Source organism: Monodelphis domestica, chromosome 4 (genome assembly GCF_027887165.1).
Source record: "Monodelphis domestica isolate mMonDom1 chromosome 4, mMonDom1.pri, whole genome shotgun sequence".
Lineage (NCBI taxonomy): Eukaryota > Metazoa > Chordata > Mammalia > Didelphimorphia > Didelphidae > Monodelphis > Monodelphis domestica.
In genome coordinates, this window is record NC_077230.1 from 435,593,529 (window position 1) to 435,606,401 (window position 12,873).

The following is a 12,873-nucleotide window of genomic DNA, read 5'->3' on the forward strand; positions in this document are numbered from 1 at the left end:
CCTCTCTTCTCCAAGCCCTGCCCTACAAGAAGGAATGCCTTAGATTCTGGAATGGCTCTTCCTCCCCTCAACCCTTCTCCCAGGTCTTCACACTCCACCCCAGGGCTAGAATTCCACCTGGGGCACATGGTGCAGGTCGGTCACCAATGAGAGTTCCCCTCTTCCATCCCTCCACCACTTCTTTCCCTCTCTTTTACCTTGCTCTTTAGTGTGGATTCTCTTATGCCAAGTAAGATGGGAGCTCTGGGTGAAAGTCCTTCCACAATGTTTATATTCAAAACATTTTTCTCCAGTGTGAATTCTCTGATGGGCAACATGATTGTCCTTCCCTTTTAAAACCTTTCCACTCTTTTTATATTCATAAGGTTCCTTTCTATTGTGGATTCTCTGATGTTTACTAAGATTGGAGTTCTTTGAGAAAGTCTTTCCACATTGTTTACATTCATAAGGTTTCTCTCCAGTGTGGATTCTCTGATGTACAGCAAGGTGGATCCTCTGTGTGAAAGCCTTTCCACATTGATTACATGCATAAGGTTTCTCTCCAGTATGGATTCTCTGATGTACAGCAAGACTTGTGCTCTTTATGAAACCCTTCATACATTGATTACATTCATAAAGTTTCTCCTTAGTGTGGATTTTCTCATGATAAGTAAGACTAGAGTTAGATCTGAAAGCTTTCCCACACTGTTTACATTCATAAGGTTTCTCTCCAGTATGGATTCTCTGATGGGAAACAAGACTAGAACTCTCTATGAAAGCCTTTCCACATTGATTACATGCATAAGGTCTCTCTCCAGTGTGGATTCTCTGATGTTTCCTAAATGCAGAGCTACGTGTAAAAGCCTTTCCACATTGATCACATTCATAAGGTTTCTCTCCAGTGTGGATTCTCTCATGGTTACGAAGACTGCTCTTCTCTGTAAAAGCCTTTTCACACTGACTACATTCATAGGGTTTCTCTCCAGTGTGGTATCTCTGATGTATAGCAAGACTGGAGCGATCTCTGAAAACCTTTCCACATTGATGACATTTATAAGGTTTTTCTCCAGTGTGGATTCTCTGGTGTTTCCCAAAATGTGAATGATTTCTGAATACTTTTCCACATTGATTAAACTGAGAAAGTTTCTCTCCAGTTTGGATTATCTGATGTCCAGCAAGCTTAGAGTTCTGACAGAAAGTCTTTCCTCCTTTAGTACTAACAGAAAACATTTCTCCAGGATAACTATTTTAATGTTTAATGAGGTCTGAAAAATCAGCTGAAGGCCATTTCTCCTATATTACCCTGATACTTGTTGATTTCAGGAGATTTCCCATGGGATTGAAGAATCTCCCACCTGTTCAGGACAGCATTTGCTATATTCACTCTCCTGAGGACAGTTATTCCTGAATTGAGGTCACTTTCTTCCACTGATTAAGGACTGAATATTGTCTGAATCTTCCAGTTTCAATACATTCACAATAAGTCTTTGAATTTTATCTACCTTGATATTGCTCATCAATTTCTCTCAAACTAAAGTCGCAGAAAACAATACTCATGAATCTCTGGTGGCCAGATCCTTCCACAAAAAGGCTTGGCTTTGTCCAAATCTCCTTAACTTCAAACCTGTTCTTTGCATCTGCAGAAAACAAACAGATATATAGACAGAAAGACATAAACACACAGAAATAAAAGTTCTTTCCTCTGATGGCAGAAAGTAAACTGATTTTTAGTCTCCCAGTCAAGAAGAATTTTTCATACTTAAGTGGGCAGAATCAGTCTTTGGAGATACCATTTGGTCACATTTGCAAGATGCTTGATTTTTAAAATACCTTTATGTACAATAACATTGGAATCTCACAACACCCTGTGACACAGGCAGGCTCAGAATTCTCTTCATACTTCACAACTCAAGCCACGAGCCTAGAATGGAGGAGTCACCTGCCCAATTCCCCAGCAGCTAGACCACAATTCAAAATCCCTTTGACTGGGCATGATCTGTCCACAGTATTAGATAGTCTTTATTGAACTTTCTTTTAAACACATATTGATCATACTTATAATTCTGTCAATTTCAGGTAACATTCCTAATATTCTGAATTGATCAGTTTGGTTGCACTAACACAATCATTCTGGGGAAATTTCATATGCTGAGAAACTGGTTTATTCTTTTTAACTGGCATGCAATAATTATCAACATTTTAATTATTATCATTATTATTATTATTATTAAATCAGTTTCACAGAGAAGGAAACTGAGGATTGGGTCTGTCAAATGTTGAACCACAAATTACAAACTGTTGTTCAGAGAAAAAAGTTCAACCTTGAATTCATTTCATCTATTATGTTCAACATCTTTCGAGTTTACTTATTTTATTAAAAATGTTATTCCTATTCAATAAAATTCATAACATAAATGTGAATTCAAGTCTTACCAGTAATTGTAACTTGAAGTCTTATCAGTCTTTAAAAGAATTTTTTTACAGAAAGCTGCACAATAAATTTTTATAAAATAGAATAACATTTTTTATTTTATACTTTTCACAAGGAAAAAAAGTATTAAGTCACATCTATGTGGGATAGCTGTTTAAATCATTATATAAGTACTTGATATATAGAGTTTAAATATTAGAAAGGGCAAAATAAATGATTGGGAAGGCAACACCTGTTATTTTTCATTTATTTATTCATTTTTTTTTAACTCTTTACCTTTTGTCTTAATATCAATTCTAAAACAGAAGAGCAGCAAAGGCTAGGCAACTGGAGATAAGTGACTTCCCCAGGGTCATACAGCTAGAAGTGTCTAAGGCCAGTTTTGAATCCAGGTGCTCCTAACTCTAAGGCTACCTCTCTATCCACTGAGCCATCTAGTTGCCCAACATGCTTTATTTTTCTTCTTGAAATAAGCTTAAGAACAAAAAATCTGGGGAACTACTTCTCTGGACTCATGGGTGTTCATTACAATGCACTATACTGCTATAGTATAAACTCTTCTCCTGGTTCTACTCCCTCCCCTCTACATCAGTTCAGACAATTCTAAACAGGCTTCTCTGACACTGTACCTTCATCATTTCTATGGCTCCATAATCTTCCACTCAATCATTTCCCAATATACGGGCACCATCTTTGTTTCCAGATCTTCGCAACAACAAAAAACAACAGCTATCACTTTCTGTTCTGTAAGGGAATCTTTTGCCTCTTTCCATGATCCCTTTAGTTCACAGGTCTGCTGGTTCCCCTTGGATCCAAAGGCACAAAGTGGCATGGACTTAGGAGTTTAGGTCCAAAAGGTATTCCAGTATGTCTTCCTTTCATTGAATGTTTTGAAAATCTTTCTCTCAAGGCTCTTTGTTATATAGATCATATGATCTGGTGCTTTTCTTTTTTTTTTTAAACCCTCACCTTCCATCTTAGAATCAATATTAGGTATTGGTTCCAAGGCAGAAGAGTGACCTGTCCAGGGTCACACAGCTAGCAAGTGTCTGAGGCCAGATTTGAACCCAGGATCTCCCATCTTTAGGCCTGGCTCTCAATCCACTGAGCACCCAGCTGCCCCCCTGCTGCTGCATTCTAATGCATTCTGCTAACCTCTCTTTTTACCAAAAGAATCATCCCATGCATATTTTGTTAGGAGAATTCTCTTTTCTCCAAGATATCCTCTTTTCATTTTTCTTTAATCCTAAGAAACAAAAAGTAGTTAGTCTCTTATCCTGTTATTTCCCCTGCTTGCAGCTTTTACTATGGTGCAAAGTTCTTTTTTTTTCCACCAAGAGGCAGCTAGATGGTACAATGGATGGAATTTCATGACTGGAGTCAGGAAGACCAGAGTTCAAAACCAGACTCCGATACTTTCTACCTGCAAGACAGTGGGAAAATCAAAGAACCTGTTTGCCCTTCTCCATTCCTCCTGCAACTCCTGCCTCCTCCTTTTCTCCCCTCCATGTTCTTGGGCCCCAGTGACAGTGATTTGCTATTCTTTAGACATTGTAAGGGGGAAAATAGGAAACCAGGGTTTTGCAACTTTGCAAACTTAGCAAGAGGCATGGGTTTGCAAAAGAAATCTGGTCACATGCACAGAACTGAGGGAGCAAGTTCCAGAATCTAGGGACTGCTTAAACCGAGGACCAAAAGACTGTTGGGCGGTTTTCCTGTTGGAGCCAGGTGATTGGAGGGTGATTTCCTGTGGCTGTTTGAGCCAAGAAGGAGGTTACCTACCTTCCTTTTGAAACCATTGCTCCTGTTCCTTATGGTCCTGCCATCAAGCCATTGAGAGAGATCCTGATTCCTATGTTCCTGCCCACCTTGTCTTCAATCGAGCCTTTTACCTGTGTTCCTGAGATCCGGTGCTTAAGTGTTTGTGACAGCTGAGAAGAATCCTACCAGAGCCCAGTGTCCTGTCTGTGTGTGAGAGAGGCCAGAGCCATTTTGGCTCAGGCCCAAGAGGGTGAACCACTCAAAGATCAAATCCTATCTGCTAGTGATGAACTATAACTCGTCCACCATCAATGTTTGGAGGGCCAGTAGACCAGGAAGCTAGATAGGGTTGGGTTTTCAAAACAGAGTGCAGAAGAGGTGGCAAGACGACAAGAAGAAGATTTCATGAGAAATCCCTAGACTGGATGGAGGAGAATTAGAGGAAATAGATTAGGGAATCTTTACCCTGGTCCTCCTTCCCTTCCCTGTGTTGAAACCTAAATTATCATCTTGTAAGCAGTCAGATAGCATGTAACCCTTCAACTGCAGGTGAGGCCTGCCATTTGGCCAACAGCCTGTTACCATCTAGACTCTTGGTTCACCACTGGTCCAAAGCCTTTAATACAAAGTATTCACTCATTTCAACATGAAAATCCTCTTTTAACCCTGCATTATCCCAGGCTCCTCCCCCTCTTCCCCAAGCCTTGACGGAAGTCCTCCCTAGTCTCTGCTTCCCAGTTGGTTTCCTTCAAGGCTAAACTAACATCTCAACTTCTGCTAGACACTTTCCTTGGTCTACATGTTCTAGATTTTTTACAATTTACTTTGTATATGTTTTGTATGTAGGAAACAAATATTTATAAATTGCAGGACCCAGGTAGGGCAGTGCCAGAGGGTCATAGAGGTTAGATGGCCTCCCTATACTCTGACTAGAAGTTCTTAGAAAAAGAAGTGGTCTTTGATGGCACCTTCATGCCATGCTCCCTGCTTCACTCAGCTCTCTCTATTCAGGAGACTTGCTCTCTTCTCATCTCTTCTTCCCTCTCTAAAATCTGGCTTCTGACCTCATCCTTGAAGCAAACCTTCAAAGATACCAGTGATCCATTATTTGCTAAATACAATGGACTTTGCTCACTCATCATCCTTCTGGAACATTCTGCAGGCTTGGATACTGTCTCTTTTCCTTGACTTTTGCTTCTCTCTAGTTTTCCGGAGATGCCATTTTCTCTTGGTTCTTCTCTTCTATAACTGACTGTTAACATGGCTAAATCTTCATCCAGGTCCATTCTGATATCTGTGAGTCTTTTCCAGAGCTCCGTCTTGGGCCCTCTTCTTCTGTCCCTCTTTATGGTTTCAGAGGTGTGCACAACGGAGCCTTGGCTTCAAAGAGTGACCTACATGAAGAGTCAGCAAAGGGGCCAGGGACGGAGTAGTGATCAGATAGGCAGGAGAAGAACCACAAGAGAGCACAAAGAACCGGAGAGAAGAGAATACAAAGAGGAAGAAGGGGATGGACAGCATCAAAGGCTCCAGAGCCTCCGGAGGGATGAGGCCTGAGCAAAGGCCATTCGAGTGGGGGATTCCAGGATCACTGCTAAGTTTGGAGATAGTTTCAGGTGACCGATGAGGAGGGACGCAGCCTGTAGAGTTCAGAAGAGAGTGAGAGGGAGGGAATGGGAATCCCACATGATATGTGTCCTTCTCGGAGACTTTGCCTACAAAAGGGAGGAGAGCTGAAAGGATGCCAGCTAGTGAGGACACGCACAGGTCACCGGAGTGTTTTCTGAGGAAGAAGGAAAGAAGGAAATGCTTGTATACAGCAGAACCAAGCTATGAGCTGTGACAAGGAAATCACTTTAAAAGATTGATATATATTAATTTAAGGTCGCCAAGGAATTCAGCTATGTAATTCCTAAATGAAAACTCAAGTCAGCAGTCAACCTTTTATGGAGTTTAATTACAAACAGGATGAAGAAAGATATTAGAGATAGAGAGAGAGAGGGAGAGAGAAAGGGGAGAGAAGGGAATAGGGCTTAAATACCCCTTCTGTTTAGGCTGGGCCAAAAGGCCCAAGCCCTTAGATAGCTGGGGCAAAGAAAGGAGATCAGTCCCTATTACTCACGTGACCAAAATGGAGAAACAGGTCTCAGGGGCCTCCACCTCCAGCTTCCTTCAGAGCAAGCTTCTCAGAGCACCTCTCCAACCACTCAGAGCCAAAACTCTCCAACCCCAACAACCTCAGTCCTCAGACCCCTCTATCTTTAAGGAAACCATCCAAGTCCCCTCCCCTCAGTTCTCACATCTACCAATCACTGTCCATTTCTTCCCTGTGCCAATGGTGGCTCTAGCTTAACCCAGGACCGCCCAGAGGTCTGTGGCTTTGCACATGTCTGTTGAAGGTCATATTCTCAAATAATTAAATCTTGATCTTTGCTGCAGCCCTTCCTAAATCCTGTTAGGACTGAGTAGGGTGGAAATTGTAATTTCCAAGACCTGGTTCTGTCATTCCAAGTATCTCTATTGTATCAATTCTAAAATCAATCATGACTCAAAGAACTTCCTGTTCTATGCTTAAGCATAGGTCAAAGCCCTTTCCATTGTTTAGCAAAAGGTTTCTGTCCTAAAGTAATCTTAAGTAGGGAGGAGAAGGATCCTCCCATGCCAATGGGGTTCACATTCCAATAGACTATCAGTAAGAAATTTTCCAAGTATGACATTTCCCAATGGTGAAATTTCTAACATTTATAAGTCTAAGATATTTTAAGGTTTACAGAGCTGGGAAGGAAGGAGAAGCTGAAGATTAGGGACAACCAGGGGATGAGATGGGGCTGGAGAAGGCAGGATGGAGGGAGTACAGAGACTGTGCCTGGCCAGGGGAGAGTGACTTCTTCCTGGGAGACAGGGCTAAAGGAGTGGGTGTTTGCAGAAGCCTCTGAGGGTCGTGAGGAGGAAGAGACAAGAGGGAGCCCCTGGTCAAAGGTCTCCATAGTGTGAGGACAGAGAGAGCAGGTCCTTCCGGAGCAGGTGTGAGGAGCATGTGCTGGGCATGTCTAAGGGGGGGGGGAGACTGTTTGGGGGAGATGCTGTGGAGGGTGGCAGAGGGGAAGCGTCACTTCCTGCCTTCCTTCAGGCCAGCCCAGGTGAGACTGTAACCTACATGGAGAGGCATCTTCGTGACAGGGAACAATGCCATCTGCTGCAGGGGAATAGCAGAGGAGGGGGCAAAAGGGGCAGGTAATGGGGGGGGGAGGTCATGGTGAGGCACAGGAACATGGTTCAGGGTTTGAAGGGAGAAGGAAAGAAGAAATAGAAAAGATTATCATTAAATAAAGAAACATTGAGGCCCTAAAAGACTGTCTGCCCTTTGATCCAGCCATAGCACTGCTGGATTTGTACCCCAAAGAGATAATAAGGAAAAAGACTTGTACAAGAATATTCACAGCTGCACTCTTTGTGGTGACCAAAAATTGGAAAATGAGGGGATGCCCTTCAATTGGGGAATGGCTGAACCAATTGTGGTATATTTTGGTGATAGAATACTGTTGTGCCCAAAGGAATGATGAACTGGTGGGATTCCATGTGAACTTGAACGACCTTCAGGAAGAGATGCAGAGTGAGAGGAGCAGAACTGTGACAAGGAAATCACTTTAAAAGACTGATATATATTAATTTAAGGTCGCCAAGGAATTCAGCTATGTAATTCCTAAATGAAAACTCAAGTCAGCAGTCAACCTTTTATGGAGTTTAATTACAAACAGGATGAAGAAAGATATTAGAGATAGAGAGAGAGAGGGAGAGAGAAAGGGGAGAGAAGGGAATAGGGCTTAAATACCCCTTCTGTTTAGGCTGGGCCAAAAGGCCCAAGCCCTTAGATAGCTGGGGCAAAGAAAGGAGATCAGTCCCTATTACTCACATGACCAAAATGGAGAAACAGGTCTCAGGGGCCTCCACCTCCAGCTTCCTTCAGAGCAAGCTTCTCAGAGCACCTCTCCAACCACTCAGAGCCAAAACTCTCCAACCCCAACAACCTCAGTCCTCAGACCCCTCTATCTTTAAGGAAACCATCCAAGTCCTCTCCCCTCAGTTCTCACATCTACCAATCACTGTCCATTTCTTCCCTGTGCCAATGGTGGCTCTAGCTTAACCCAGGACCGCCCAGAGGTCTGTGGCTTTGCACATGTCTGTTGAAGGTCATATTCTCAAATAATTAAATCTTGATCTTTGCTGCAGCCCTTCCTAAATCCTGTTAGGACTGAGTAGGGTGGAAATTGTAATTTCCAAGACCTGGTTCTGTCATTCCAAGTATCTCTATTGTATCAATTCTAAAATCAATCATGACTCAAAGAACTTCCTGTTCTATGCTTAAGCATAGGTCAAAGCCCTTTCCATTGTTTAGCAAAAGGTTTCTGTCCTAAAGTAATCTTAAGTAGGGAGGAGAAGGATCTTCCCATGCCAATGGGGTTCACATTCCAATAGACTATCAGTAAGAAATTTTCCAAGTATGACATTTCCCAATGGTGAAATTTCTAACATTTATAAGTCTAAGATATTTTAAGGTTTACAGAGCTGGGAAGGAAGGAGAAGCTGAAGATTAGGGACAACCAGGGGATGAGATGGGGCTGGAGAAGGCAGGATGGAGGGAGTACAGAGACTGTGCCTGGCCAGGGGAGAGTGACTTCTTCCTGGGAGACAGGGCTAAAGGAGTGGGTGTTTGCAGAAGCCTCTGAGGGTCGTGAGGAGGAAGAGACAAGAGGGAGCCCCTGGTCAAAGGTCTCCATAGTGTGAGGACAGAGAGAGCAGGTCCTTCCGGAGCAGGTGTGAGGAGCATGTGCTGGGCATGTCTAAGGGGGGGGGGGAGACTGTTTGGGGGAGATGCTGTGGGGGGTGGCAGAGGGGAAGCGTCACTTCCTGCCTTCCTTCAGGCCAGCCCAGGTGAGACTGTAACCTACATGGAGAGGCATCTTCGTGACAGGGAACAATGCCATCTGCTGCAGGGGAATAGCAGAGGAGGGGGCAAAAGGGGCAGGGAATGGGGGGGGAGGTCATGGTGAGGCACAGGAACATGGTTCAGGGTTTGAAGGGAGAAGGAAAGAAGAAATAGAAAAGATTATCATTAAATAAAGAAACATTGAGGCCCTAAAAGACTGTCTGCCCTTTGATCCAGCCATAGCACTGCTGGATTTGTACCCCAAAGAGATAATAAGGAAAAAGACTTGTACAAGAATATTCACAGCTGCACTCTTTGTGGTGACCAAAAATTGGAAAATGAGGGGATGCCCTTCAATTGGGGAATGGCTGAACCAATTGTGGTATATTTTGGTGATAGAATACTGTTGTGCCCAAAGGAATGATGAACTGGTGGGATTCCATGTGAACTTGAACGACCTTCAGGAAGAGATGCAGAGTGAGAGGAGCAGAACTGTGACAAGGAAATCACTTTAAAAGACTGATATATATTAATTTAAGGTCGCCAAGGAATTCAGCTATGTAATTCCTAAATGAAAACTCAAGTCAGCCGTCAGCCTTTTATAGAGTTTAATTACAAACAGGAGGAAGAAAGGAATTAGAGATAGAGAGAGAGAGAGAGAGAGATAGAGAGAGAGAGAGAGAAAGGGGAGAGAAGGGAATAGGGCTTAAATACCCCCTCTGTTTAGGCTGGGCCAAAAGGCCCAAGCCCTTAGATAGCTGGGGCAAAGAAAGGAGATCAGTCCCTATTACTCACATGACCAAAATGGAGAAACAGTCTCCGGGGCCTCCACCTCCAGCTTCCTTCAGAGCAAGCTTCTCAGAGCACCTCTCCAACCACTCAGAGCCAAAACTCTCCAACCAACCCTCCAGTCCTCAGACCCCTCTATCTTTAAGGAAACCATCCAAGTTCCCTCCCCTCAGTTCTCACATCTACCAATCACTGTCCATCATTTTCCCTGTGCCAATGGTGGCTCTAGCTTAACCCAGGACCGCCCAGAGGTCTGTGGCTTTGCACATGTCTGTTGGAGGTCATATTCTCAAATAATTAAATCTTGATCTTTTGCTACAGCTCTTCCTAAATCCTGTTACCCTGAGTAGGGTAGAGATTGGAATAATTAAATTTTGATCTATGCTGCAGCCCTTCCTAAATCCTGTTAGGACTGAGTAGGGTGGAGATTGCAATTTCCAAGACTTGGTTCTGTCATTCCAAGTATCTCCATTGTATCAATTTTAAAATCAATCATGACTCAAAGAAATTCCTGTTCTATGCTTAAGCATAGGTCAAAGTCCTTTCCATTGTTCAGCAAAAGGTTTCTGTCCTAAAGTAATCTTAAGAAGGGAGGAGGAGGAACCTCCCATGCCAATGGGGTTCACATTCCAATAGCCAAGACCCACTATCAATAGGAAATTTTTCAAGTATGAAATTTCCCAATGGTGAAATTTCCAACATTTATAAGTCTAAGAAATTTTAAGGTTTACAGAACCAAGAGAACATTGTACACAGAGACTGATACACTGTGGCACAATCGAATGTAATGGACTTCTCCATTAGTGGCAATGCAGTGATCCTGAACAACTTGGAGGAATCTATGAGAAAGAACATGATCCATATCCAGAGGAAACACTGTGTGGGAGTAGAAACACAGAAGAAAAACAACTGCTTGGTCACATGGGTCGAGGGGATATGGCTGGGGATGTAGACTCTGAATGATCACCCCAATGCAAACAACATGGAAATAGGTTCTGATCAAGAACACAAGTAATACCCAGTGGAATTGCCCGTCAGCTTCGAGAAGGATTGGGGGAGGGGAGGGAGGAAAGAATATGATTCTGGTCACCGAGGAATAATGTTCTAAATTGACTAAATAAAATTAAAAAAAAAAATAGTTCTAAGAAAGGAAAAAATAATAACAAAGAAATGCTGGGCAGCTAGGGGGCACAATGAATAGAATCCCAGCCCTGGAGTCAGAAGGACGTGAATTTAAATGAATTTTTGCCCCATGACATTGGGCAAGTCACTTCATCTCTGCCTGCCTCAGTCTCCCCTTCTGTAAAACCGGCACCTACCCAGCAAGGGGCTTGGCAGGAATGCATAGCAGGAATCCACAGATACGCTGGCTCTGGGCATTTCCTTCCCGGTGGAAAAAGGGACACAGAAAACTAGGGCCAGGAGTAAGCACGAGGAAAGAGGGGAGGATTGGGGTGATCCCCTGGCCCCTCCCCAATCCCCTGAGCTCTTCTGCAGCGGATGCCCCGGCCCAGGGAGCCCCCCAGAAGCGCAACCACCCCCGATTGGTGCACGTTCTGCCCCGCCCCCGGGACCTACCTTCTGAGGCACGCGCGCGCGCACACACTCACATACATACACACGCGCGCGCACGCACACGCATACGGACGCGGAATCACCCTCCAGGACAAATATGGACTCCCACTCAGTGGCCGAATCACACACAGGCACTGGGGTACGCCGCGCCCCCGCCCCTCCCGCTCTCGCACACGCGCGCTGAGGCTCGCACGCACACTCCTAGACTCACTAACCGGAATCCGGTCCACGTAAGTCTTCCCAAGTCGTGGGGGCGGGGGCCTAAGTGCTCAGAGAGTCCCCACCGTGGGGGAATTGGGAGCCGGGGCTGGACCTGCGCACTGACTCCCTCCCACTCACTGCATGCTCAAGAAGCATACCTAAGTGCGGTCCCTCCCAGAAGCGGCGCCTGCTCGCGTGAGATTCCCAGCATGCCCTGGGGTGGCCACAAGGGCTGAAGTGTTACCTCATTGCACGGGCATTCTGGGAAATGGAGTCCTCAGCTGTTTCCCTTTGTAATTAGAGCCCTGGTGGAGAGGGATAACCCAAGCCCTACTGAGCAGGTTCTGGAGCACGCAACAGGTTCCTAATAAGTATCTGTTGATTGAATAATGGATTCTCCCGGTGGCCTCAACAAGGGTGCCAGGATCCCCCTTCTGACAGAGAAGGAAATTGAGGCACAGGGCATCAGCTGACCCTCCAGGACCCAGGCCCCCCTCCCACAGCTTCCTCTCCTCCAGGGATCTCTCTGAACTTCCTGATGCTCCTTCTGTTTTGGGGAGACCCCTGGGCCCCCCAAAGGAGGGGCCAACCATATCCACAGAGGAGGAATCAGGTGATTCGTGGCTGCCCCCCCTGGGCCTGGAACCCCCAAGATCTGGGCTCAAACGTGGCCTCAGACACTGCCCAGCTGGGGGAGCCTGGCCAAGGCCCTTCCCAGCCTTTGCCTCAGTTTCCCCCATGTGAGATCCAGACCATAAGAACCATAACCCCTGGGGCTGTGGGGAAGCTGATCCAGAGTGGGTCTGGGGGGAAACAGAGCTGCTTTCTTCAGGTCCCCTGAGCCTCTGGGCCAGCTGAGGAGGGTCTCCTTCAGCACCGCCCCGGCCCACAAGGCCCAAAGACCCTTCCGAGGCCTGGGGGAGGCCCAGGAACCCCTCCTACCCTCAAGGAGGCCATAGAAGGCAGCAGAAGCCTCGGAGCCCTGATGGACAGAGGACAATCTGGGGGTGTCTGTGTGTCTGTCTGCAGGGCTGTGGGCTCAGGCTGTTCAGGCCTGTCTACCTCCCCCCCTTTGGGGCTTTCTGGGCAGAGGCTGGGCGGCTTTGCCATGTTCTTCTGCAGTTCATTTATCAGGGGAGGAAACTGAGGCAAGCAGAGTAAAGTGACCTGTCCAGGGTCTCTCAGGGGGAGATCTCAGGCCTCCCTGACT

At 45.3% G+C, this 12,873-nt stretch overlaps 1 protein-coding gene across 3 annotated transcripts in view; it reads right to left on the reverse strand.

Annotated features, from left to right (window-relative positions):
* Positions 1 to 11,879, reverse strand: part of LOC103101657 (zinc finger protein 420-like) — a 32,960-nt gene extending 21,081 nt beyond the window's left edge. The window contains exons 1-2 of one of the 3 annotated variants that reach the window (XM_056825741.1): positions 11,822 to 11,879; positions 198 to 1,616 (exon numbers count right to left, since the gene is read on the reverse strand). In XM_056825741.1, the coding sequence (XP_056681719.1) occupies positions 198 to 1,209 (1,012 nt within the window). In that variant the 5' untranslated portion in view covers positions 1,210 to 1,616; positions 11,822 to 11,879. Of the gene's footprint in view, positions 1 to 197; positions 1,617 to 11,465 lie in introns of all 3 variants that reach the window. The other 2 variants (XM_016422701.2, XM_056825740.1) reach the window with 2 other exon arrangements.
* Positions 11,880 to 12,873: the final 994 nt, after the last annotated feature.